This window comes from Ylistrum balloti, unplaced genomic scaffold, assembly GCF_031769215.1.
Source record: "Ylistrum balloti isolate Yb309-2 unplaced genomic scaffold, AGI_CSIRO_Ybal_v1 Utg370772, whole genome shotgun sequence".
Lineage (NCBI taxonomy): Eukaryota > Metazoa > Mollusca > Bivalvia > Pectinida > Pectinidae > Ylistrum > Ylistrum balloti.
The window spans coordinates 385,966-413,329 of NW_026782452.1; the positions used below are offsets into that span (position 1 = coordinate 385,966).

Consider the following 27,364-nt stretch of genomic DNA (forward strand, 5'->3'; position numbering starts at 1 on the left):
ATTGGGTATTTGTATAGAGCCAAGCCCCAAGGCCATATCTATTTATATGTACAAACCACCCCCATTTGTAATTTTTGCTGTATATTTATGCATGTGTGGAGAGTTATGTATATTTTGAGTGCCCTGTTCATGCTTATTTTGTCATGTTTTCAGGGTCCATGTTGTGTTTATCATTTCATGCTGTGAGCGTCCTGTCCATGTTTTGGGTGTCCTTATGGCTATATATATTTGTCAAATATTGAGTGCCCTGATCATGTATATTTTGTTTTATGTTGAGTGCCCTGATCATGTATATTTTGTCTTATGTTGAGTGCCCTGATCATGTATATTTTGTCTTATGTTGAGTGCCCTGATCATGTATATTTTGTCTTATGTTGAGTGCCTTGATCATGTATATTTTGTTTTAAGTTGAGTGCCCTGATCATGTATATTTTGTCTTAAGTTGAGTGCCCTGATCATGTATTTTTGTCTTATGTTGAGTGCCCTGATCATGTATATTTTGTTTTATGTTGAGTGCCCTGATCATGTATATTTTGTTTTATGTTGAGTGCCCTGATCATGTATATTTTTTCCTGCAGGCTCTAGCAAAGAAGGTATACACTCTGTACTCTCTGGCTGAGCAGCAGCTGTCCAAACAAGACCACTATGACTTTGGTCTGCGTGCTTTAGTATCTGTCCTCAGATACGCTGGCCGTAAGAAACGAAGCAACCCCAACATGCCTGATGAAGAGGTAGGTCTTCTGGTTTGTAAACTAAAAAGAGACAAAAAGAAATGAAACACGTTCATTATTTTATTGTTCTGTGCTTTTAGTTTTTATTTATTTTTTTTTTTGTTTGTTTATTTTTCATTTAAAATTTTTGGGTCTCATTTGATTACAAATTACTAAATCTACATAAAATTCTCTCATGATTTTGCCAGAAGCACTTGAATAGAAATTTTTTTTGTTAAAATTAAGAAATAATTGTTTTTTTCTCTCTCTCATTTTTAAATATCTTACTCCTGTTGCTCGTGTTTTGAATGCTGAATCTTGTTCTGTTGCTATGTTTGAGACGTTCAGTTAGAAATTGCTGAATTTACCTGTAAAAAAAAATGTTCTCACCAGTTCTAACACCAAATACATAAACAATCTTATCTTAGTGACTACTCTTTAGCAGTGTTTGTTTCAGGGAATGGAATATATTTTTCAGTGATGGTTTTTTAGAAAGCTAGTTTAAAGTGATGTGTTGCAGCAGTGATATGTCAATATGCCCTTTATATTGAATTTTTGGTTTTGATAAAATCCAGGGAGCAGTTAAGAAGTTTGAAAATGAACTTGTTACAGATGAAGAGGTAACAATGATACACACAAAAATATGAAGGTCACGAAAAATTGGGTCAAATTATAGCCAAGTCGAATTTGCGATAATCCTATTCGATTAAGTATTGATTATGAACTTGTATATTAATGATTTGATGTATAAGGTAAAACTCATTTGATCTTCCAGTGAAACATTAAAAACTATATACGTGACATAAACTAGCTGAATTTTATATCTTAATCAAATAATTCTCAAAGATTTGTTCTTTGTCAACTCAGTCAATCAACTGTCATTTTTTATGGGAAACTGCTAGCAGTTAAAGGGAGATAATCTAAAATTAATTTTTTAATGTTGGTTAAAATTTTGGCTGTTAGGACAAAATTTGCACACCTGGTCCAACTCTTTCTTACATAGCACACATAAAAATTGTTTTAAGTGAGCTGAATTCTTTGTTAAGGAAGTTAAATGAATTCCCTTGTCTAGAAAAATCTATAGTAACACTTAATAGTATGAATGGCTGTTAACAGATCAACACCTTTATTTATTGTCACAAACACATTATGAGTACACCCATGTAGCTTTTTTTTTGATTCAGGGCTACCAAATTTATCAAATAAACAACCTTATCTTGGTTTCGTTGACTAACAAATATAAAATTTTTTTTTTAATTTAAAAATGAAAAATATTGGTAGGTTGAAACTTTCAGGAAAAAAAAAAGAACTTGAGTATTTTTGTGTGTTGTATCTATACAAAGCAAATGATAGCACTATTATTTTATCTATATTACATGTTTAGTAATAATATTTACGTCATATTTAAATTTCATAAAAAAAAAAGCTAGGTAGTGTGAATTTGCTAGAATATTCAACATATTTCTGATAGAATACCTTCTTGTCTTAAAATCTGGGGAAAAACGTTATAAATTGAATTTTAATATTGCAGAAAATGACAGCAATTTCAAGTTATCACCATGGACAGATAAATTCATTACCAAAATCTGGATCTGTAACCTTTTAATTACAGAGTTATTGCCCTTTATAAAAAAATTATGTCCAGAACATAATACTTTGCCTACTGTTAACCAAGGATCATGAAACTTATTGGATACATTGAGCATACTAAGACACTAAGATGCTCAACCCATCAGTAACAAAATTATTTCCCTTTAAATATCTTCTCCAGAGTATAACTTTGCTTACACTTAAAGTAGGACTATGAAACTTGGTGTATACATTGGTCATACTAAGAGAATGTGCAGTATACCAGATTCAGAGCCTGCAACCCCTTAATTACAGAATTATGTTAAAATTTTGTGTCCTGGAAAGTTGTTTTCAGGGAGCATTCATTAGTTTCATTGTTGCCCTTGTTTGATTCAGTGATGCTTGTAAGTAAATTGATATACTTTTCATTGTTACTGGCATGGAAGGCTAGAAAGGACTGGTTAGTGGTCAGATGCATGCTGAATATCTTTGTCATAACTGTTCCATGCTTACTTTAGCTGAAAAAACCCTGCTAAATAAGGAATTGCAGTACATAAAAAATGATCTCATCTTGTCAATGTAACATTGACAGAAAAGCTGCACATAACAAAGTTGTTGTCCATGAAACACATTTGAGTGTTGATTCAATATAATTCTCATCTTGCTTCTTCATTAAAGTTATGTATGTGCTAGCTAAATATAGCTCAAGGATCTAGGTATAGTGTCTGAAATTGTCAGTACAGAGTATGGAACATTGATGTCAGCTAAAGACAACTCAATGTCCTGATTCGGATTACAGAACATAGATGTGGATTTTATATGTACTATGAAAGCCATTAGTATTGTGATCATGCTTGCTGATGGGGAGTTCAAGGTCAAGGTCAACTTCATAATGTCAACAATCTGGTAGCAATGTTTCTTGACAACAGTTTATGTTAGAATACAAGTACTTGAATTAGGTATACCTTTTACAAGTTCAAGGTCAATGTTTTTTGTAAAGTTTACTCTGTTATGCCATACTGATATGCCAGTCTCTGAGTACAGTCAGTACTTTGATGTAGATAAGCTAGTTATTGTTGCCGAATTTTTAAATGTTTGCTTTTTAAAATAAAAGACAAGACCATTTATTCTGAGAGTTTTCTGATGGTCAGGAATGTATCTCTAGTTTTTTGAATGTTAGAAAAGATTTTAAATTTTGAATTCAGAAAACAACTACTGATGATATAGTAATTAAAAGATATGAAGATCCGAGGTGATGATTTGTTTTGTTTCTAACCAAAAATAAATCCATTTCTGGTAATAAGCCCACCCATATTTCTGTACACAGTAGAATTACCAACAATTGTATTGTTGTGTAATATAAGTCTCCGCTTGTCTATGAGTCAAATGTTAGCCCACTGGGCTTATTACAGGATATAAACGCTTTACACAGTACCAACCCATTTTTACAGTTGCTGCTGCTGTCTATGAAGGACATGAATGTTGCAAAGATGACTGCAGTAGATCTGCCATTGTTTAACGGAATCATGTCCGACCTGTTTCCAGGAATAGAAACACCAGCTATTGACTACAGCAAGGTAAGTACAGGGCAACTGAAGGCTTGGAGATTAGTCTCTAGCAAATTTAAAAAAGAATTAGGGACAAAAATGAAATTTGATACAGAAAAAAAAGATAATTTTACATATATTTTCAACCATATTGATAGAAAATTCCACCCACGAAGTGTGTAAATATAAAATTCTATTTAATCACACAATGTTGATCAGTGATGCCTTTTGTCTGCAGATGAAGAATGCTATCACAGCAGAACTGAAAGAGAATCAACTTCAGTGTAACAATCACACCATCACCAAAATCCTCCAGCTATATGAGACAAAGACTTCGCGTCATTCCGTCATGATCGTTGGATCAACGCAGTCAGGGAAGACAGTTGCATGGCGCATGTTACAAGGGACTTTGTCTCGTCTCAACAAAGAAAAAGACAGCGGTTTTCAGATTGTCAAGGTAGAGCTTATATTAAATGAAAATTCCAGCCTCAGGTTAGAAAAAATTGTGCATAAAATGTTTAATTGTTTTACTGAAAATAAAACAGCACTGGAAATTTCTATATTTTTTATCTGAATTTTATCAAATTTACATCGAATAATTACATCTACATTTTATGTGGTAACCTTTTTAAAACAATCTTCCTGCAAATTATTAGAGTATTAGACCATCAACTGTTTTAAAATGCTGCTTGCTTTATATTTCAACATTCTTGTTGTAGGAGTACCCAATCAACCCAAAATCGCTCTCCCTGGGGGAACTCTATGGTGAGTTTGACCTCAACACCAATGAGTGGACTGATGGCGTACTATCCAGTGTTATGAGACAAACCTGTGCTGGTAAGTACTGACACATATCACTACACTTACAGGTAGCTTATTCAACATATATATTAATTATATTATTATTTAACAAAATACTAGGAGAGATCAAGACTTTTGCAGAAAATTATAAAATTATACGAAACGGAAAATAGTGGCCATTCTTCCGGGTAGGATTCTATAGATACAAGATTGTATTGTCACACTCTCATTTTCTAATTTCTTTTGGACAAACATGCTAGCATCACATAGCAAATGGAGAGAGAAACAATGGGCTCTTCCACAAAAATCTAATTATGTTTTGTTTCATGTCATGAAAGCGCCTTGATCAACAGTCTCAGTTCCTGCTTAAAACTGACTTTATTCAAGCTCCTTGAATGAATTTATATAAAACATTAAGATTACAGAGATCGGTAACACTAAATGCTGACAAGAAATTACTTCAGTACTAAACCCTACAAGACTATGATACATAAATGACTACATATTATTTCAGATGAGCGCCCAGATGAGAAATGGCTTGTTTTTGATGGCCCAGTTGATACACTTTGGATTGAGAGTATGAACTCTGTAATGGACGACAACAAGATCTTGACCCTGATTAACGGGGAGCGTATTTCTATGCCGGAACAAGTGTCACTTCTATTTGAAGTGGAAGACTTGGCAGTTGCTTCCCCTGCAACAGTATCACGCTGTGGAATGGTGTATGCAGACTACAATGACAATGGCTGGGAGCCATTTGTAGAGTCCTGGCTGGAGAAGAAGAAGGAGAAGAAGGTTTGAGAAAACAATTGTTGTTCTGAAAAAAATAATTGAGCACATCTATATATAAGTTTATCTTGTATTCGTAAAATTTTATTGATTTTGTTGGTGATCTCCATCATAAAGAGAAATATTTTATGTCATTATGCAGTATAAAATTTGATACTCATTAGTATGCTTGATGACTTAATTGTTATCAACTTGGTTCTCATTCGAGCATGTTACTTCTTTGGATTGATCTGGACTTATATGTGTTATTGATAAAGCAGAAGACACTTACCCTTTCAGAACACCTGGTCTTATTATCTTTTTCCAGGATTTTCATATGATTCCTGTTCACATTTTGGCCCTGTTTCACAGATCCTTAGTGTGAATTGGGATTTTGTAAGTGTGTCAAATTTCTCTTGTCTACTATTTGTAATCATGTTTTATTTTGATTTTACAGCAATTGGTTGAAGAGTTGCGTCGCCTGTTTGACAAGTACTTGGTGAAGATCCTGGAGTTCAAACGCCAGAACTGTCATGATTTAATACCAATTGCTCAGCTTAATGGAGTGACCTCCCTTTGTAAACTCTTCGACTCTTTGGGAACACCGGAAAATGGCGTAAGTTTTGAAATCTCCAGTTTTTAGCTATTTAAAATCTTTTATAAAACTTTTTTATCATTATGTAATCACAGGCATTGCCTCTTAAGTTTTGGGGAAGAGGTGGAGAGTATGTTGGAATAGATGTGTATATTTGTCTTTCTGTAGTTGATAATGTGTCGGAAGTGATATGCCCAAGTGACCCTCTCAACCCAATCTTATGCCACGCCATCCAGGAGCATATAGGCTTTTCTGATCTGTTTATATTCTCAGATCAATTCATAAACATAGATGTGATGAGTACCTGGGTACTAGAAATTCTCATGTGTCAATTATCTTATACTTGTCATCTAAGTGTAAGTGTTTCTCATAAAAAGTTGTACTTTATTTTTCTCAATAGTTAATCTCTTTAAAAAAGCATCATACAATAGCTATTCAGAGTAGAACTCTGATGTGCATGGGTGAAACAATGTCTAGAGGTTGACAGACACATGAAAAAAAAATAAGTGAAAGAAATCAACCAATATTTCTATATACTTTTTCAAACTATTTTTATAAAACTTGTTACTGTTGTTTAATATCAGGTTGACCACAATGATGCTGAAAACTTTGTGAGGATGGTGGAGCTCTGGTTCCAGTTCTGTATGATCTGGTCAATCTGTGCGTCTGTAGATGAAGAAGGACGAAAGAAGATAGACAATTACATCCGAGAAATGGAGGGGACCTTCCCCAACAAAGACACCATCTATGAATATTGTGTTGACCCGAAGGGAAAAACCTGGGTTCACTGGGAGGAGAGGCTCAGAGGTGGCTTTAAATATGCCCCAGGGTAAGTTGATATGTCTCAAGGAAAAAACCATGATCTGTAGGGCAGAGAGAGAGAATGACTCAAGGAAGATACCATGTTCTGTAGGGCAGAGAGGGAGAATATCTCAAGGAAGATACCATGTTCTGTAGGGCAGAGAGAGAGAATATCTCAAGGAAGATACCATGTTCTGTAGGGCAGAGAGAGTGAATATCTCAAGGAAGATACCATGTTCTGTAGGGCAGAGAGAGAGAATATCTCAAGGAAGGTACCATGTTCTGTAGGACAGAGAGAATGACTCAAGGAAGATACCATGTTCTGTAGGGCAGAGAGAGAGAATATCTCAAGGAAGATACCATGTTCTGTAGGGCAGAGAGAGTGAATATCTCAAGGAAGATACCATGTTCTGTAGGGCAGACAGAGAGAATATCTCAAGGAAGATACCATGTTCTGTAGGGCAGAGAGAGAGAATATCTCAAGGAAGATACCATGTTCTGTAGGGCAGAGAGAGAATGATCTCAAGGAAGATACCATGTTCTGTAGAAGATACCATGCTGTAGGGCAGAGAGAGAGAATATCTCAAGGAACATACCATGTTCTGTAGGGCAGAGAGGGAGAATATCTCAAGGAAGATACCATGTTCTGTAGGGCAGAGAGAGAGAGAGAATATCTCAGAGAGAAGATCTCAAGGAAGATACCATGTTCTGTAGGGCAGAGAGAGAGAGAATATACCATGTTCTCAGAGAGAAGGAAGATACCATGTTCTGTAGGGCAGAGAGAGAGAATATCTCAAGAAGATACCATGTTCTGTAGGGCAGAGAGAGAGAATATCTCAAGGAGGATACCATGTTCTGTAGGGCAGAGAGAGAGGATACCATGTTCTGTAGGGCAGAGAGAGAGAATATCTCAAGGAAGGTACCATGTTCTGTAGGGCAGAGAGAGAGAATATCTCAAGGAAGATACAATGTTCTGTAGGGCAGACAGAGAGAATATCTATCTCAAGAGAGAGAAATGACTCAAGGAAGGTACAATGTTCTGTAGGGCAGAGAGAGAGAATATCTCAAGGAAGATACCATGTTCTGTAGGGCAGAGAGAGAGAATATCTCAAGGAAGATATCTCAAGGAAGATACCATGTTCTGTAGGGCAGAGAGAGAGAATATCTCAAGGAAGATACCATGTTCTGTAGGGCAGAGAGAGAGAATATCTCAAGGAAGATACCATGTTCTGTAGGGCAGAGAGAGAGAATATCTCAAGGAAGATACCATGTTCTGTAGGGCAGAGAGAGAGAATATCTCAGAGAGAGGAAGGATACCATGTTCTGTAGCAGAGAGAATATCTCAAGAAGATACCATGTTCTGTAGGGCAGAGAGAGAATATCTCAAGGAAGATACCATGTTCTGTAGGGCAGAGAGAGAGAATATCTCAAGGAAGATACCATGTTCTGTAGGGCAAGGAAGATACCATGTTCTGTAGGGCAGAGAGAGAGAGAGAGAATATCTCAAGGAAGATACCATGTTCTGTAGGGCAGAGAGAGAGAATATCTCAAGGAAGGTACCATGTTCTGTAGGGCAGCAGAGAGAGAGAATATCTCAGAGAGAGAGAAGATACCATGTTCTGTAGGGCAGAGAGAGAGATAATGTTCTGTAGGGCAGAGAGAGAGAATATCTCAAGGAAGATAATGTTCTGTAGGGCAGAGAGAGAGAATATCTCTGTCAAGGAAGGCAGAGAGAGAGAGAATATCTCAAGGAAGATACCATGTTCTGTAGGGCAGAGAGAGAGAGAGAAATCAGAGAGAGAGGAAGATACCATGTTCTGTAGGGCAGAGAGAGAGAATATCTCAAGGATACCATGTTCTGTAGGGCAGAGAGAGAGAGAGAGAGAATATCTCAAGGAAGATACAGAGAGATGTTCTGTAGGGCAGAGAGAGAGAATATCTCAAGGAATACCATGTTCTGTAGGGCAGAGAGAGAAGGAAGATACCATGTTCTGTAGGGCAGAGAGAGAGAATATCAGAGAGAGAGAATATCTCAAGGAAGATACCATGTTCTGTAGGGCAGAGAGAGAGAATATCTCAAGGAAGATACCATGTTCTGTAGGGCAGAGAGAGAGAATATCTCAAGGAAGATACCATGTTCTGTAGGGCAGAGAGAGAGAATATCTCAAGGAAGATACCATGTTCTGTAGGGCAGAGAGAGAGAATATCTCAAGGAAGAGATACCATGTTCTGTAGGGCAGAGAGAGAGAATATCTCAAGGAAGATACCATGTTCTGTAGGGCAGAGAGAGAGAATATCTCAAGGAAGATACCATGTTCTGTAGGGCAGAGAGAGAGAATATCTCAAGGAAGATACCATGTTCTGTAGGGCAGAGAGAGAGAATATCTCAAGGAAGATACCATGTTCTGTAGGGCAGACAGAGAGAATATCTCAAGGAAGATACCATGTTCTGTAGGGCAGAGAGAGAGAATATCTCAAGGAAGATACCATGTTCTGTAGGGCAGAGAGAGAGAATATCTCAAGGAAGATACCATGTTCTGTAGGGCAGAGAGAGAGAATATCTCAAGGAAGATACCATGTTCTGTAGGGCAGCAGAGAGAGAGAATGTTCTGTAGGGCAGAGAGAGAAGGAAGATACCATGTTCTGTAGGGCAGAGAGAGAGAATATCTCAAGGAAGATACCATGTTCTGTAGGGCAGAGAGAGAGAATATCTCAAGGAAGATACCATGTTCTGTAGGGCAGAGAGAGAGAATATCTCAAGGAAGATACCATGTTCTGTAGGGCAGAGAGAGAGAATATCTCAAGGAAGATACCATGTTCTGTAGGGCAGAGAGAGAGAATATCTCAAGGAAGATACCATGTTCTGTAGGGCAGAGAGAGAGAATATCTCAAGGAAGGTACCATGTTCTGTAGGGCAGAGAGAGAGAATATCTCAAGGAAGATACCATGTTCTGTAGGGCAGAGAGAGAGAATATCTCAAGGAAGATACCATGTTCTGTAGGGCAGAGAGAGAGAATATCTCAAGGAAGATACCATGTTCTGTAGGGAAGACACACAGAATATCTCAAGGAAGATACCATGTTCTGTAGGGCAGAGAGAGTGAATATCTCAAGGAAGATACCATGTTCTGTAGGGCAGAGAGAGAGAATATCTCAAGGAAGATACCATGTTCTGTAGGGCAGAGAGAGAAATGACTCAAGGAAGGTACAATGTTCTGTAGGGCAGAGAGAGAGAATATCTCAAGGAAGATACCATGTTCTGTAGGGCAGAGAGAGAGAATATCTCAAGGAAGATACCATGTTCTGTAGGGCAGAGAGAGAAATGACTCAAGGAAGGTACAATGTTCTGTAGGGCAGAGAGAGTGAATATCTCAAGGAAGGTACCATGTTCTGTAGGGCAGAGAGAGTGAATATCTCAAGGAAGATACCATGTTCTGTAGGGCAGAGAGAGAGAATATCTCAAGGAAGATACCATGTTCTGTAGGGCAGAGAGAGAGAATATCTCAAGGAAGATACCATGTTCTGTAGGGCAGAGAGAGAGAATATCTCAAGGAAAATGACTCAAGGAAGATACCATGTTCTGTAGGGCAGAGAGAGAGAATATCTCAAGGAAGATACCATGTTCTGTAGGGCAGAGAGAGTGAATATCTCAAGGAAGATACTATGTTCTGTAGGGCAGAGAGAGAAATGACTCAAGGAAGGTACCATGTTCTGTAGGGCAGAGAGAGAGAAAGGAAGGTCTCATATTCCCCAATGTATGGGTTGTGTTCTGAGGAGGATTGGTTGGAGCGTCGATTTGGATGTTGTTGAAGGGATGTTGAGTGATGTTGGGAGGGAGGGAATATGGAGGTGCTGTAGTGGTGGTGTAAGATTCTTGGAAATGCTGTCTGGTGGAGTGTTTTTTTATGATGTTTGCGAAGAGGATGTTATTGGCAAGGGAAGAGATTTATGAAGGAGGAAATAGTGTTGTTGTGGGAAGTGGCTGTTGTTGGGGATGGTTTGGAGAGAAAATGTTTTGGGATGAGTGTGTTGTTGCAAAATGTGAGAGTAGACAGTAATAAAGTATCCAAGGATACCAAAAAGATTCATGGGAGTAGATTATTGGGTGGGGATTCTTTAAGGGGATAAAGTAATTATCTTATATAGAAACATTAGAGAACTATACAAAATGTGTTTTTGTGTAACAGGACTCCATTCTATAAGCTGATCGTCCCGACTGTGGACACAGTTCGCTACCAATACCTTGTGTCCACACTGATCCGGTCCTTCAATCCTGTCATGCTGGTGGGTCCCGTGGGAACTGGCAAGACCTCGGTGGTAGAGAACACCCTGGGAAAAGTAGATTCCAAGACCTACAGTCTTCTGACTGTCAATATGTCAGCCCAGGTATGTATCAGGTGTTTTTTGTGATCAAAAGCTGTATTGTGAACATGATTAAAGTTCTGTACAAGCATACCTCAATCATTGTCATCTTTACTTCTATTTTCATTATTTTGGAAGGAAAATTGAAACTATGAAAAAGAAACAGATGACCTGAAGATAATTTGATACAGAAGTCCATAATCTGATTTTCGACTTTAGTGGAAAATATGTTCTTAAAGTCAAAACAAAAAACTTTGAAATCATTTTTCTTGAATTCAGTACAAATATTGATTTGGCTTTCAAACAGACAAGTTCCAACCAAGTTCAGGACATCATAGAGAGCAGGGTGGAGAAACGTACCAAAGGGGTATATGTACCAATCGGGGGGAAGAAGCTCCTCACCTTCATGGACGACTTCAACATGCCAGCCAAGGATACGTTTGGTTCCCAGCCTCCACTAGAGCTGATGAAACTGTGGCTTGATTACGGCTTCTGGTATGACCGTCTCAAGCAGACTATCAAATCAATCAAGGACATGTTCCTGCTGGCAGCCATGGGGCCACCTGGTGGTGGTAGGATGGTCATCTCACGACGTCTTCAAAGTCGATTTAACCTGATCAACATGACTTTCCCACAGGTATTTATAGACATTACATTATCATCTTTGAAAACAAAAAACAAACTTATTTCTATAAATCCCCTTTCCTTGTTTTACTTACTGTAAATTTTAATTTTGTTCTTGATATATAAACTCTAAAGCCCTTCATGATGCCAAAATTAAAAAAAAGAAAAGAAAAAAAAACCTCAAACAGATATTGATCTCATTATTTACCATCTCATTAAGAGCCTTCATCTATTTTCACATGGCTCAAATATCACGGTTTTACAAAAGTATGCTTTTTCGTTGGCAGATGATTTTATGGTTAAATCATGATTACAAAATCCACAGGTACTATAACCTATATCTGTCTTTATTTTCTAAAGATATAACTTAGGGGATTAAGAGTAATTGCAAATTCAAAGAAATTTAAATAAAAAAACCTTGAAAATTAATGATTTTAGATTTTAGAAATCCCGCTCACAATTGACACAGTGTGGCTTTTATTTTACGAAGTTGAATTTTGTCCTTTCATGTTTTCGTAGGAGTCGCAGATCAAGAGAATATTTGGATCAATGATCAACCAGAAATTACAGGACTTTGAGGAAGATGTGAAGCCAATCGGTGATGTACTTACCCAAGCAACCATTGAGATGTATCAAGCTGTTGTTTCCAAGTTCCTCCCGACTCCAACCAAGATCCACTACCTGTTCAACCTCCGAGATATTTCCAAGGTTCAGGAAACTACTGCTTATATCTAAACCATATATTCTTCGTAAAAGATGTTTAATATACATTTAGGCATTGGTTTTAAAATAATTGAATTTGCTGTCTGTTTTTTTGTGCATGCATACATTCATTGCACAAAACTTTTGTATGAATTCTATCATGAGCCCCTCTGGGTCAAAGGTCACACTTTTGAAATAAGAGATTTATAGGAAGGAGGGTGTATATGTGAGCCCCTGCATGTTCACTTTGTTTCATTCTCAGTATTTCTCTGAAAAGTGAAACAGAGACAATGGTGTTGTCAGTAACAGGTATCATTAAATCTGTTCCTCATAAGAAATTTGTCTGAATCTTTGTAGGATTAAAGTTTTAATTGTACAATGGTAACGTTACAGATATTCCAAGGTCTATTGAGGGCACACAAGGACTTCCATGATACAAAGAATGCTATGACAAGGCTCTGGATCCATGAGTGTTTCAGGTAAAAAACAAATTACTTCAGGTAAAACATACAGATATTGTGTTGGTCTGCTTCAGGTAAAACATACAGATATTGTGTTGGTCTGCTTCAGGTAAAACATACAGATATTGTGTTTGTCTGCTTCTGTTAAAAAAGACTTAACAACTTCCAGGGTATTATCCAAGCTGAATTCATACAATGCATTGCTATATATACACACCAGTAACTGTACGTTAGATTAAAAAACTTCCTAGCTTTAAGATAGTTTTTAACATTTTAAGTACCTGGTGGTACCCTTCAAACTATCAAAGATAAAAAACCTGATAATTTGCTATTTGTGTTGATAGAGTGTTCTCTGACCGTCTTGTTGAGGAAAAGGACCACGAGGCTTTTATCACCATCCTTACAGAGAAACTGGGGACAATGTTTGACCAGACCTATCACAACATCTGTCCTAACAAACAGCCTCCTATATTTGGTATGGTGATAAATAGATAAGATTGACTTGAATGATGATTGGATCTGTTATCATATATATATTTCATTTCTGACTCAAAGTCAGGGGTGGGCTTATTAAAGGACAGTAAGAAAATGCATTGACAGTCTGTATTCAGGTTTGTGTGAAAGTCTGTAAACCCCATATAATGTTGTACATATTACTAGTAAATCTACCTGTATTAGTGGAAGGGAAGTAACTCTGTAATGTAGTATGTGGGCAAATTATCTCCCCTGCCCATACTTGATCAATGAAGACTCTCTACATTATCCATTATGATAGAGATTTTTTAACAGAAAAACCTGGAAATTTTCTTAATACTCTGACTCTTTATGTGATCTGATCAGTGATTGGGTGAATATGTTATGATTTGATTGATTGACAGGTAAGCATGTGATTTAATTGGTTAACAGATGATTTTATATGTAATTTAATTGGTTGACAGGTGACTATATGAATCCAGACTGTGTGTATGAGGATATAGTAGACATTGTAAACCTCAAGAAACACATGATGGACTTACTTGAGGAGTATAACAGCACACCTGGTGTAGTCAACATGGACCTCGTGCTCTTCAGGGATGCCATAGAGCATGGTAAGTCACATGCCCTGGACTTTCATCTGATAAAGCTGAAGGGAGGATATTTACAAAGTTTTGTGTCAATATACGCTTCCCTTAATATTTATTTCTGAGCACTACTGGGTTAAATAACAATCCCATTCCATGTTGTTTTTGTATTTTAGTGTCCAAGGTGGTGCGCGTTATACGACAGCCTCGCGGGAACATGTTGCTGGTGGGCGTCGGTGGTAGTGGGCGACAGAGCTTGACCAGACTGGCAGCCAGCATTTGTGAATTTACCATTTTCCAGATAGAAGTCACTAAACTATATCGCAAACAGGAGTTTAGGGACGGTAAGATTTTTAGTTTGATCTGACAGAAGTTTGGGTATCCAAAATTTTGTTTATTAAACAGGAGCCAATGGATGATGTTTTGTTGTGATATCAGTTTGATTAAAGAGAAAATAAGGGATGAAAAAATTTTGAGTGTTTTGTTAAAAAAAAATTCGATATTCAGTTAAATTGCCGAGGTTAGATCTGAGGTATAACTCCATAATAAAAGACAACATATTTCTGAAAATTATTGTAGTAACAAATTTTGGCATTAATTAATACTACACATTGTAATGAAGAACTTGATACACCATACCATAATGAATGGCGTGTAAATTGTATGACAGAATGGATGATGTATTCTGACTGGGATATGGCTGATATATAGTGTGAACAGTGATGAGCGGTGATTGGCAATATGTGGCATGTGTTAGCTTTCTTTCTCATTTGAAATATTTTTCTCTAGCCAAAAAAAGGTACTTTTAACATGTGATATCACCATTAGCAAGGGAGACAATTTCTGTCATCCTTGTTCTTTTTTATGTAGGTTGCTGAAGTCAATAATCCTGTTTTAGAAAAGTTACAAAAGATTTCATATCAATTACTGGTAACCAATTAATGAGTTGCAAAAATTCTTTGTCCAGAAGTTGAAGTTGGTTTTCTCTAGATCAGTTGGACTAATCTTTGAACATGATTTCAAATTTCAGATTTGAAACGACTTTACTGGCAGGCAGGTGTTGATAATAAACCAACAGTGTTTATATTCAATGACACTCAGGTAGTTGAGGAAGGGTTCCTCGAGGATATAAACAACATCCTCAGCAGTGGTGAGGTGCCAAACCTCTACAAGCCAGATGAGTTCGAGGAGGTATGTTGGCGTAGATCTGTGTGGAAGTAGCTTAACTGGGCAAAGCTTTATGGCTAATAAAAGATATTCTTATGATGATTTTATACATTTCATCCCCTGCTCAGCAGAAAGTGGAAGGATAATAATTTTTTTTCATTTATCTATCTAATTACCAGGCTTGGAATTCTTAACTTAACTGACAGGAACTTTTTCCTGCAAGTCTCATATACAGTAATGGATTTTAATAAGAACTGGTCTGGAACATCCTTTGGTGAAGGGTTTTCCAGTTTTGTAGAAAAGGAGGGTATATCCTCCTTGTTGGTTAGAGGATGGGACCCTGTAGGGGAAACAGAGGTAAATGTTAAAACTCTTATGTTTTTGATACTGTGATCATAATTTTATGTACTGAAATAATTACCATTCTGATTGAAGCCACAATTCATCTTTAAACAATTTTTCTTAGAAAAATATAGTGACATTGTATAGCGATTTTTGTTCATAATTGCAGTTTGTCTAACTCCTTGATAAAATGTTCTTTTGAGTTTGATGTGGAGCTCTAAATGTTATAACTAATTTTGTTTGTGTACTGTAATTTGTGTTTTAAATATAGATAGGATCAGTTTATTAATTGAGATTTAGAAATGCTTAACTAGGTAACTAAATTTTAAAGAAACTGAATGTGATTAATCTAACTGGAAATGCAACTATTCTATTCAGATTTCTGGTTTGAAATTGACAACTATCCTGTTTCCCTTAAAAATGACATAATGAACTGGTCCAGTTGACCAGTCTATTTGTGATACAAAGGGTGCGAGAACTTACTATCTTGTGCTTGATAATGGATTTTGTAGGATGTTTGTGTGATTTGTTAAAAAGCCGGTAGATTTGCTTTGTGGTGATGCTGTAACTGCTGTAGATTGGTGATGTGTATTTTGAAATATCTGGACTCTTGTTGGTCAGCGATGAACACTTTTCTCTGGTTCTTGTGCAGACTAGTGTAGAATTCTGTTATAAATTTCCCTGATAACAAGTATTCCTGTCATTCTGTGATAAAAGATACTTTAGATTTAAATGAAATGTTTTTTTATGTCAACGTTAACACCCATTCTCAAATTTCAGATATGGTGTTGAGATAATTTTTTTCAAAAATTTTAAATATTTATTAGATCTGCAAACATTCAACTCAAGTCAGGACAAAAATCTGAGATTAGGATGACTGTGGTTCATGTCTTTGGAATAAAAAAATAATCAGGAAAAACTCAAGTCAAGTTCCCATAAAAAAGAAATTTTTGAAAAGCAGAAAATTTTAAGTCAGATAAGTGAGATTCTGGTCCACGACACAGTATTATATAATCTACAGTCTGCTAGTATGATAAAATGTTTATCAGCAACACCATCAAGTGTCCATCTAACATCTCCAGGAGACGTGATTCCTGTGTTATACCCTGGATACCATATTGTTATAGTACAGATCTACTGCCTGTTACAACACTGCCCTCTAACACATCAGAAATCAGGGGAAGATAACTCACACTGATTCTTAATACAGGATTTAATTTTTCATGAACAGTGTCTGAAAAATTATTCACAAAATCAAAAAGTTTAAAGAAAACTCCACTTCAATGTTACCACAGGACACCTAGATGTTACCACAGGATATATCTAGATTTTACCACATATTATATCTAGATTTTACCACAGAATATATCTAGATTTTACCACAGAATATATCTAGATTTTACCACAGATTATATCTAGATTTTACCACAGAATATATCTAGATTTCACCACAGAATATATCTAGTTTTTACCACAGATTATATCTAGATTTTACCACAGAATATATCTAGATTTTACCACTGATTATATCTAGATTTTACCACAGAATATATCTAGATTTTACCACAGAATATATCTAGATTTTACCACAGATTATATCTAGATTTTACCACAGATTATATCTAGATTTTACCTCAGAACATATCTAGATATTACTACAGAATACTTAGATGTTACAACAGGACACTTAGATGTTACCACAGATTAAATCTAGATGTTACCACAGGATATATCTAGATGTTACCACAGAACATATCTAGATATTACTACAGAATACTTAGATGTTACAACAGGTCACTTAGATGTTACCACAGATTAAATCTAGATGTTACCACAGAATATATCTAGATGTTACCACAGAACATATCTAGATATTACTACAGAATACTTAGATGTTACCACAGAATATATCTAGATGTTACTGCAGAACATATTAAGGTATTACTACAGAATACCAAAGCATTACAACAGTATATAAAGATGTTACCACTGCACATATTTAGATGTTACCACAGAACATATTTAGATGTTACCACAGAACACAAATCTGTTGCTGAAGAATCAGTATATTAATACTATTAACAGTGGTCCCCTGATGGCTGACTTTGGGCGTGATGTAACAGGCTACAGAGGTATACAATCTTTGTCATCAAACACTTGGTGTACATTGTAGTAGCCACACTAAGTCAGGCTAACTTATCAATGACATATGTGCAGCTTGTGTTTGATATTATCATTGCCTAGGTGCGAACGGCTCTGAGTGACATTGTCAAAAAAGAAGGAATCGATGATAGCCCTCAGAGTGTGTTTGCATTCCTCATTTCCCGAGTGAGAGCCAACCTCCATGTGGTCCTGTGTATGAGTCCTGTAGGAGAGCCTTTCAGGTAAGGTAGACAACTCAGAATCAAGGTAGACAATTCCAACAGATGGCAGACAGTTGGTCAGTTACAGAGTAGAAAATTTGGGTAAAGGTGGACAGTTGATAAAAGTTTAGCTAAAATGGAGATAGCTCTGAGTATAAAATAAACAATACAAAAATTGAAGCTTGGCAACTCAATACAGGGCTGACATCTCAGAATATAACTCACAATACAAGGTAGACAACTCTAAATAAAAGATAGACAACTCAGAATATAAGGCAGTCAATTCATGATACAAGGTAGACAACTCAGAATACAAGGTAGACAACTCAAAATAAAAGATAGACAACTCAGAATATAAGGCAGTCAATTCAGAATACAAGGTAGACAACAGAGAATACAAGGTAGACAACTCAGTATACAAGGTAGACAACTCAGAATACAAGGTAGACAACTTAGAATACAAGGTAGACAACTCAGTATACAAGGTAGACAACTCAGAATACAAGGTAGACAACTTAGAATACAAGGTAGACAACTCAGAATACAAGGTAGACAACTCAGAATACAAGGTAGACAACTGAGAATTCAAGGTAGACTACTCAGTATATCTATCAGACAACTCAGAAAACAAAGCAGACAACTCAGAATACAAGGTAGACAACTTAGAATACAAGGCAGTCAACTCAGTTTGAGTGACAGACAATTCACTTTCTGGTACAACATATAATATGTAGTTACATAAATAACTTGTACAAGAAATAGAGATGTCAGAGGTACACAATTTGAGTGACAGGCATGGGAGGTAACTCAGGTCTGAAACATCTATCTAAATTCTACATTATTTTGAAGATAATGTACTCATGAGTGCTCTTAGATTTTGGGTTTATAATTGGAAAATATTTCAATGGTAAATAATAAATGCTTAAATCAAAGGAAAAAACAGGAATTTTTTCATAATAATTTGCTACATCGAAAATTACACTCAAACACTTTTTGAAAGTTTGAAGAGAAATTACAATACATAAAAGAAAATGTACCACAAATGACTTAAAACTAAAAGAAAAGGATAAATTAATTGTAATTTTAATGCAAATGAAACAAATATGATGTAATTGTTGTTGAATGCCATGTATGATTCGTACATATTTGGGTTTTCTAGGAATCGTATGCGTATGTACCCTGCATTTGTCAACTGTACAACAATCGACTGGTTTAGTGAGTGGCCACAGGACGCTTTACTGGAAGTTGCCGACAAATACCTGGCAGAGATCAACCTGGGTGGTGAAGATGAGGTAAGGTGCCGGAACACGAAATTAGTTACCTACCTGTTGTGTTGATGGGAGTAGTCTCCCTTCAATGAGGTCTGTCCATATCCTATTAAGTATCTGAGATTAAGTAGATAACAGTGGGATATTAATATTAATTGTGCGTGCTAACAGTATGATCAGTTACTAAAACAAGATCTAATGATAAACAGCTCGTTTCATCAACAATTTCTTCAAGCGACATATTAATGTTGCCTTTTGTTTATTGTCATCCAACTTCCCTTGTGGCTACAGATGGTCCAAAATTGTGAATTATACAGTTGAACTTATCCCAAGGGTTTAAGGAGAGAGTGCAAAAGGGTCAACTTCATTGAAATATGAATGATTTCTTGAGGCCAAGATTTGGTAGAATCAAATACTCTTCATGGATGAATTGACCTTAAGGTACTTTATAAAAAATATTACCTCCATTTGTACAAGAAAAAAATCTTTGAGGACATGGAATGATACAGGATGATGTGACCCTGATCCACACCATAGTTCATAGGGCAAGGGCAGAGGAGGTCAAATGAACTTAAACTGGAGCTTTCTTCACTTATATACATCAGTACTAGATTTATACAATAAGGTAGTTGTTTTGATTTAAACAGTCCTCAAGGTACATATTTATAACTGTTTATATAGCATTTTCTTGGCGTAAGCACTTTCTACATTTGAATTTCATACACTTCAAGATATTATACTTTGTTTACGTCCTGTCACTACAACGAAATAGTTCATCAAAGCCAGATGACCATGAAGACTTTTGGGCCTCTTGTTCAAGTAATTTAGTATACATTCAAAAGTTTTTTTTTTTAAAAATCGTATCCTAAACGATAGTATCTCAAAATTTTTGAAAACTTTTTTTATAAATTAAGAAGTAATTCAAAAAATTTTCGGTATCTGATGTTAAGGAAATCGGTGTATTTTTTGTCACAAAGAAATTTCTTTGCATAGACAGTTTAAATACTAAAGAAAACCTGAACATTGTGTGTTTTTCCCAGTTATTATTTTTATAAAAGTTTGGAAGGGTTTAGTCGGTGTGTTTTATGTATGAGGGTTTAATTGTGTGTGATTGCTTGTGGTGGCAGTATCATGCTGATGACAAATTATACTTCTGATAAGCCCACTGGGCAACATGACCCCATTTATTTTTCAAGCAATATGCTCATGGGATTAAAACGTTCCTTCTGACTCAAAGCAGGGAGATGGGCTTATCGGACGACATGTATAACCACAGTTTATAATAGTACCGAGGATGGGCTTATCAGCCGACATGTATAAATACAGCAGATAACAGTACCGAGGATGGTCTTATCGGACGACATGTATAAATACAGTAGATTATAGTACAGAGGATGGGCTTATCGGACGACATGTATAAATACAGTAGATTATAGTACAGAGGATGGGCTTATCGGACGACATGTATAAATAGAGAAGATAACAGTACCGAGTATGGGCTTATCGGACGACATGTATAAACACAGTATATAATAGTACAGAGGATGGGCTTGTCAGCTGACATGTATAAACACAGTAGATAATAGTACAGAGGATGGGCTTGATAACAGTACCGAGGATGGGCTTATCGGACGACATGTATAAACACAGTAGATAATAGTACCGAGGATGGGCTTATCGGACGACATGTATAAACACAGTAGATAATAGTACCGAGGATGGGACATATATAATAACACCACTAATCCCACAGAAAAATGCCTCTCTATATGTTAATATTTCTTGCAGGCAGGACGGAATTTACGAGTGGGTACTTGTTTTGGGTGGCCAGCTAAGCTTTCAGTGCTTTTGTTTGTAGCCATGAATATTCATATCATTATGTCATAAACCTATTGTCTTTGTCATCATGTAACTGACTTACTGACAGAGATTGTTTAACTTCATTCCATCTTTAGAAAAGCAAGAAAAAGGCGGTAAGCTGTCCTTTGTCTATGTATACATTAATATGGAGACTACCTCATATCACAGTATCCTTTCCTTGTACTAAACACCATTTTTTATTTTCCTTTTGGTTGTGGGACTACAGCAATACAGTACATTTATAGAGCTAGGCTGCTGTATAAATACATGTACAAATAATTCTGATTTACAGCGAGTGTTCGGTGCATCTAGACAAGGAACATTTTTGTCGTGGATTTGCTAGATAGATTTGACTAAGGGAGAAAAACTTATAACCTGATAAGATCAAGAAAATGAGAATTAATACTTATCACTTATTAGCAAGCTTTGCTCTATTTTCAGAAGAAATATCTGGTAATTATATAGCTGTTGGGACATATTGTTTTTGTTCTGTTTCTCGTTCGTGACTGTCCCCCAAGAAATGGTTGAAGAGACTTATTGGTAATGTTACATTTCTTGGCTGTTATCACTGAACCTCTGGTGAAATCCTCCACGGATTAGGTCAGGGTAGTTGTGTTACTGTTCTTATTCCTTAGTATATACATAATTGTTATTCTGAGGAATTTCCTAAAATATCACATACATTCTCATTATAAAGTGTACATCTTATCATTTTTTTAATTAGTAACTAACATCCAAAATGACTTCAACTGCCTCTGGTTAGCTGAGTTTTTAAAAGGCCATAATTTTTGTTCTAGAAGATGGATTGAAATAAAATATTGTAAAAGTGACACTTATACAACATGATCATTAATTGAAACAAGAAAGTCATGATTTTCAACAAGATGGCTGCCATACAGAGGCGTCTAATTTGTCAGACTATTCTTTGTCAGATAACCTGTCATGTAATTTGTGTTACAGACATAATGTTATGACACTAACTTAAAACTGAAAAGGTTATCTTTAATGACAAATTACAATACTATATTTTCCCCCTAAAAGTCTGATTGAAAGAAATGTGATTCATGAATAATTCATGATGTCATTGTCTTTCTCTTTATTGATCCTGATTCTTTGGGGTTTTTTTTGTTTTGTTTATGTGAACTGAATTTTATTTCCATAAGTAAACAGTTAATTTATTAAAATATAGAATAATGGTTTTTGATAAATGATGTTACTCAATGTTGAGACATTCCTAAATTGTTTTAAAGGCTACAAAAGGCTATATAACAGTTGGAGCAGATATAGAGCTAAAGATTGTACGGATATCACCTTGATTCTATGTCCCTAAATTTATAACCTGTCTAATTACACATTATAGTGTATGGATATCACCTTGGTTCTATGTCCCTAAATTTATAACCTGTATAATTACACATTATAGTGTATGGATATCACCTTGGTTCTATGTGCCTATATTGATAAGCTGTATAATTACACATTATAGTGTAAATAATAAGAATAGGAAATGCATTGCTTATCTTAATATTTCAATGTACAAGTTTTTCTCTGTTATTCTAAACGCAGTTAACATTTTCATTTTTTTTCTTCAAATTTGTATAGTTTGTTAGATCTGGCCATTATATGAGCCAAATTACTTCTTGTTCTTTATCTCGTCTCTATAATCAGTAAAAATATATCACGGACTAGAACTCATATCCTCCATATATCATTTTATTCATCTAATTATCCACCCATTAATTAGACCTTGATCCTTCCTTCTCAATTAAAATACTGTACAGTATAAAATGATCTTTTAACCCTGTGAATAGTATATGTTTATTGATTAAAATATATATATGTTGATATCATTATATGTAATATCTAGCACATACTGATATTTTCTGACATAATTTGTCATTTTACAGAATAAATATATTTTTTACAAAGTATTTAGATTTTAATTCTATATTGAAATAATTATGAAAGTGTAATTCAAATGAGAATACAGTATCGTTTTTTTTATTCAAATTATGTTAATTTAGTATACTTTTTAAAATATTATAAGTCTTGAGTCTCCCCTGTCATAAGATAAGGGAGATAACTAGGTCAGACAAGGGAGATAACTAAGTTATACAAAGGAGATAATTAGGTCAGCCAAGATATATGAGTGAAAAATGGGAGTCAATGATGGATATCAAGGAGTTAACAAGTAATTCAAAACAGGTGATACACAAATTAAAGCTGAGAGGTATCAACAGAAGCATTTTTGAATGCTAAACATTTCTTGTAGAGAAATTCTGCATTGCATGCCTTGGTATCCAGCCTCCTCTCTGTCTGTCCCTCTTGGTAATGGTATAAAGCATGCTCCTCATTATGCCCTTATAACATGCTTTCATCTGTTCTCATGCATGCCAGGTCTTTTATTCACTTATTCATACTTACTCACTGTTATATAGATTTTTCTTCAAATAAATTTTTTTTCCTTACAGTTCTTTGTATAATTATACTGTACAAGTTGAATTTTTTTGAGGTTCTACTTTTTTGTTGTTTTGAGAAATCTTGAAAAATTTAATTGAATTGAAAATAAAATTAACAGAGAAAATTGTAGTCCATTTTATGACTTCCATGGAAAACAGGATTATTCTTTTTTGCTTTAAGCATTTGGTAGAACCACGAAAATTTTAACCCTTGAAAAACTTCTTTTATAGCATGTTCTGAGAATAAAAATTATAAGGAAAACTTTAGACGTCACGAGCGTCCATGGAAAAAATAGGTCAATAGTGTTAAAAAAAATACAAATTTTGTCCTTCAGGTGTTCAGTTATTGTTTTTTTTTTCTCCATATTTGTGTGATAATGACTGTAACAAATGTTACAGGATGTAAAACTATATGATGAATTACAAAGATAATGATTGTTTCAATAGAAAATCCTTTGTTCATTTATAGGAAAAGTTGAAACCAATGCTGGCCAAGATGTTTTCTGTTATGCACAAGTCCGTTGTGTCGTTCTCCCTGCGACTTTTATTGGAAATGAGACGTCACAACTATGTAACACCAACAAATTACCTGGAGCTCGTCAGTGGATACAAGAAGTAAACATCTACTTTATGATCAATTTACAGTGAGACTTGACGGTTAAACACAGGATTTCTTCTCCTGTTTTGATTTTGGATTCAAATTTATTTTGCAGCAAAATCATTAATTTTAATAGGGATTTATTTCCACGGGTCTCGGATCTTTATCCTGCAATTAATACATAAGAATTATCTTACTGTTAGAATAAACATGATTTTTAGTATAAGTATATTGATTGGCCAAAGAATGAAGTTCCCATGAAAATATGATAATGAAATTTGATCCCCTCAAAAAAAGAGTATTTTGAAGAGTGGAGATTTGAATAATCAATGGGCAGAATTACCAGAATTTTTTTTTTTTTTTCATTCATAATTAGAAAGATTAAAGAGATGTTTATAGTGAAAACACCGAAAAATATCCTAGCCAGTGAATTTTAGGGGGTTGAGGATTATGGGCATGTGGGGGTATGGTGACAACCAGAGGTAGGAGAGTTGATCACCATAGCTGCAACATTGCATTTCTCAGGAAGCTGAGATCATCTTAGATTGTCTTGTACTGTTTTAGTTGTGGCCTTAAGCAAAACACATTACTTTCATGACTAATTGTTATGGGCCTGTTGCATAAGGTTCATTGAGGTCATTACCATCTACTTTATAAAGACCCCATTTCAAAAGAACTTTGATTTTTCATGAGACATAAAATCCAGCAAAAAATATAAACAAATATTGTCCAACATCTTGTCAGCCCTGGAATGATTTTGAAACAAAATACATGTATTGTTTCTCAGTTGTTTACAGTAGATATACTGTTTACTGTAGATGTACTGTTTACAGTAGATATACTGTTTACTGTAGATATACTGTTTACTGTAGATGTACTGTTTACTGTAACACTTCCTGTTTTGTTTCAGACTACTGTTCAACAAAAATAAAGAACTTGGTGATGCTTGTAACAAATTAAAGAACGGTCTCAGCAAGATTGATGAGACACGAGAGAAGGTCGAAAAGATGTCAATTGAACTGGAAGACGCCAAGATCAAGGTGGCTCAGTTTCAGAAGCAGTGTGACGACTACCTGGTCACTCTTGTCCAACAGAAAAGGGAGGCAGATGAACAACAGAAATCTGTAGCCCAAAAGTCCGAGAGGATTACTGAAGAGGAAAGCAAGTGTCAGCATATGGCTGATCTAGCTCAGCACGACCTCGACGAGGCTCTGCCTGCTCTGGAAGAAGCTATTAAGGTAAACAATACCAGAAATTCTATGAAAATTATTAATTTTGAGTTTTCAAATTTTTTGCATTTTTTGAAGATGGAATAAAATCGCAAAAAATATTGTTTTTTTTTTTTATTATTAATAAAAATTAATGCATAATTTTTTTCTATGAATAACAATGATAACTATACTTGATTTTGAAGTAGTGTTAAAAATTTGATAAGAATTGTTCGTGATAATTAGGACTTAGAGAAACTCAGTTTTAATAACAATGGTAAACAATAAATTGTACTTGAGGACAAAAATAAAAATTTCAATTATTTTGACGATAAAAAAAAAAGTTTTGTAATAAAGGATGTAACTGAAACTGAATGATAAGGGTGATAAAAATAAGTTTTTGGTCAGGACACAAAAATCACAGATAAATGTACACTTTAACAAAATGAATGAATAGAAAAAAATGGTGATATTTGAAATATTATAGAGATAATATCATCACACAAATCGTAGATCACTGAGAGCAGGGTGTTTGGTGTCCTGTATTCCTAACTCTATGATAAATTACAGGGAAAGTTTGGAAACTGGTATTCTGTAAAATCATTCATTTTAGTGGGTTTTTATTTCTGTTGAATTTGTGGTTACACTTAATTCATGAATTTAAATGTTCACAAAATGATAAAAAGATAAAAAAAAAATTGGCATGGATTATAGTAAAAAAGGATTTAGCAAGAGTTGTCAACAAAATTAAGTGTCAATGAAAATGCAAAATTTGCAAAACCATAAAATTTAAGCCCCCAAAAAATTCATCGAGTCGCTAACTCTTAACACAAGTTTTAGTATATTTTACAATGTCCTTACTAGGTTATCTCCCCTTGTCTTGATTAATATTTTTACTGTTTATGTTTTAGGCTCTGGAGTCTCTCAACAAGAAGGATATTGGAGAGATCAAGTCCTACGGTCGACCTCCCACCCTTGTAGAAAAGGTCATGGAGGCCGTCATGATCTTGAGGGGTCAGGAGCCGACATGGGCTGAAGCAAAAAGACAGCTTGGTGTGTATTTTGTTTATCATTTTCCCTAAATTTACTGGTGCAATTATGGGTTTAATATTTTGTCTGCTCGTCTGCTTTAATGATAAGTTGGGTTATTGTATCAGTGCATAACTGTGGAAGTCATTTGATTAAAAAAAAATAGAATAACATATTGATCCCAAAGTAGACACAGTGAAAACAACACATTATGTCAGGGGATGGGCTTATTACAAGAAAAAGGAAATATCATAATTTCATTGAGAATTAATAGATAGGGATCGGCTTATTTCCAGGAATAGGGGTTTTGCTGGATAGATAAGTTAACGTAATTAAGTGAAAAGAAATACTTTTCTGTTGCTAGGTGACAATAATTTCATCAAACAGTTGATGAACTTTGACAAGGATAACATCTCTGACCGTGTCCTGAAGAAGATCGGTGGGTATGTGGCTCAGTCTGACTTCCAGCCAGAGATCATTGGACGTGTATCTGGTGCTGCCAAATCTCTGTGTATGTGGGTGAGGGCTATGGAGGTGTATGGCCGTGTTTTCAGGGTTGTGGAGCCTAAGAAACAGAGACTAAACGCAGCCATGAGCCAGCTGAAAGAAAAACAGGATGCATTGGCTGATGCGAAGGCAAAGCTGGCAGAAGTATGTATTAATTTGTATGGTCAGACAAAATGTGTCACTTTATTAGAGCAGAATTTATCCTACTTTCACTATATATTAAAGCAAAAAATGCATGACACATGGTTGGGCTTAATATGATTAACATCATTAGAACAGAAGGCAGATAAATAAAGCAACATTATCAATAACTCAGTCACATAAGTGGCAGTTAGATAACATACATATGTAGATGATTCAATAGATCACATATAAATACATGCATTGCCAATAAGTTAAATTTATTTTTGTTTATTTCATGAGAACTCTTCGGGTTCCAATGTCCACAGACTTGAAAAATTAGTCCATGTACATTTATTAATCTGTATTTATCCACAATTTCCAATGTCTAAGAAAACGTGATTTTTTAAAAACCACAAAAATTGGATTCCACAAAAATATAT

The 27,364-nt window shown here is 35.3% G+C and overlaps 1 protein-coding gene across 1 annotated transcript in view; it reads left to right on the plus strand.

The window, feature by feature from the left end:
• Positions 1-27,364, plus strand: part of LOC132558230 (dynein axonemal heavy chain 2-like) — a 74,422-nt gene that overhangs the window by 30,156 nt on the left and 16,902 nt on the right. The window contains exons 38-58 of the mRNA XM_060222772.1: positions 579-731; positions 3,731-3,856; positions 4,065-4,283; positions 4,546-4,663; positions 5,142-5,422; positions 5,853-6,011; positions 6,575-6,819; positions 10,978-11,176; positions 11,460-11,789; positions 12,296-12,484; positions 12,872-12,957; positions 13,284-13,414; positions 13,878-14,027; positions 14,177-14,344; positions 15,031-15,191; positions 17,754-17,893; positions 19,032-19,164; positions 23,929-24,074; positions 24,968-25,301; positions 26,177-26,318; positions 26,659-26,945. Coding sequence (XP_060078755.1) covers positions 579-731; positions 3,731-3,856; positions 4,065-4,283; positions 4,546-4,663; positions 5,142-5,422; positions 5,853-6,011; positions 6,575-6,819; positions 10,978-11,176; positions 11,460-11,789; positions 12,296-12,484; positions 12,872-12,957; positions 13,284-13,414; positions 13,878-14,027; positions 14,177-14,344; positions 15,031-15,191; positions 17,754-17,893; positions 19,032-19,164; positions 23,929-24,074; positions 24,968-25,301; positions 26,177-26,318; positions 26,659-26,945 — 3,897 coding nt within the window. The remainder of the gene's footprint in view (positions 1-578; positions 732-3,730; positions 3,857-4,064; positions 4,284-4,545; positions 4,664-5,141; positions 5,423-5,852; positions 6,012-6,574; positions 6,820-10,977; positions 11,177-11,459; positions 11,790-12,295; positions 12,485-12,871; positions 12,958-13,283; positions 13,415-13,877; positions 14,028-14,176; positions 14,345-15,030; positions 15,192-17,753; positions 17,894-19,031; positions 19,165-23,928; positions 24,075-24,967; positions 25,302-26,176; positions 26,319-26,658; positions 26,946-27,364) is intronic.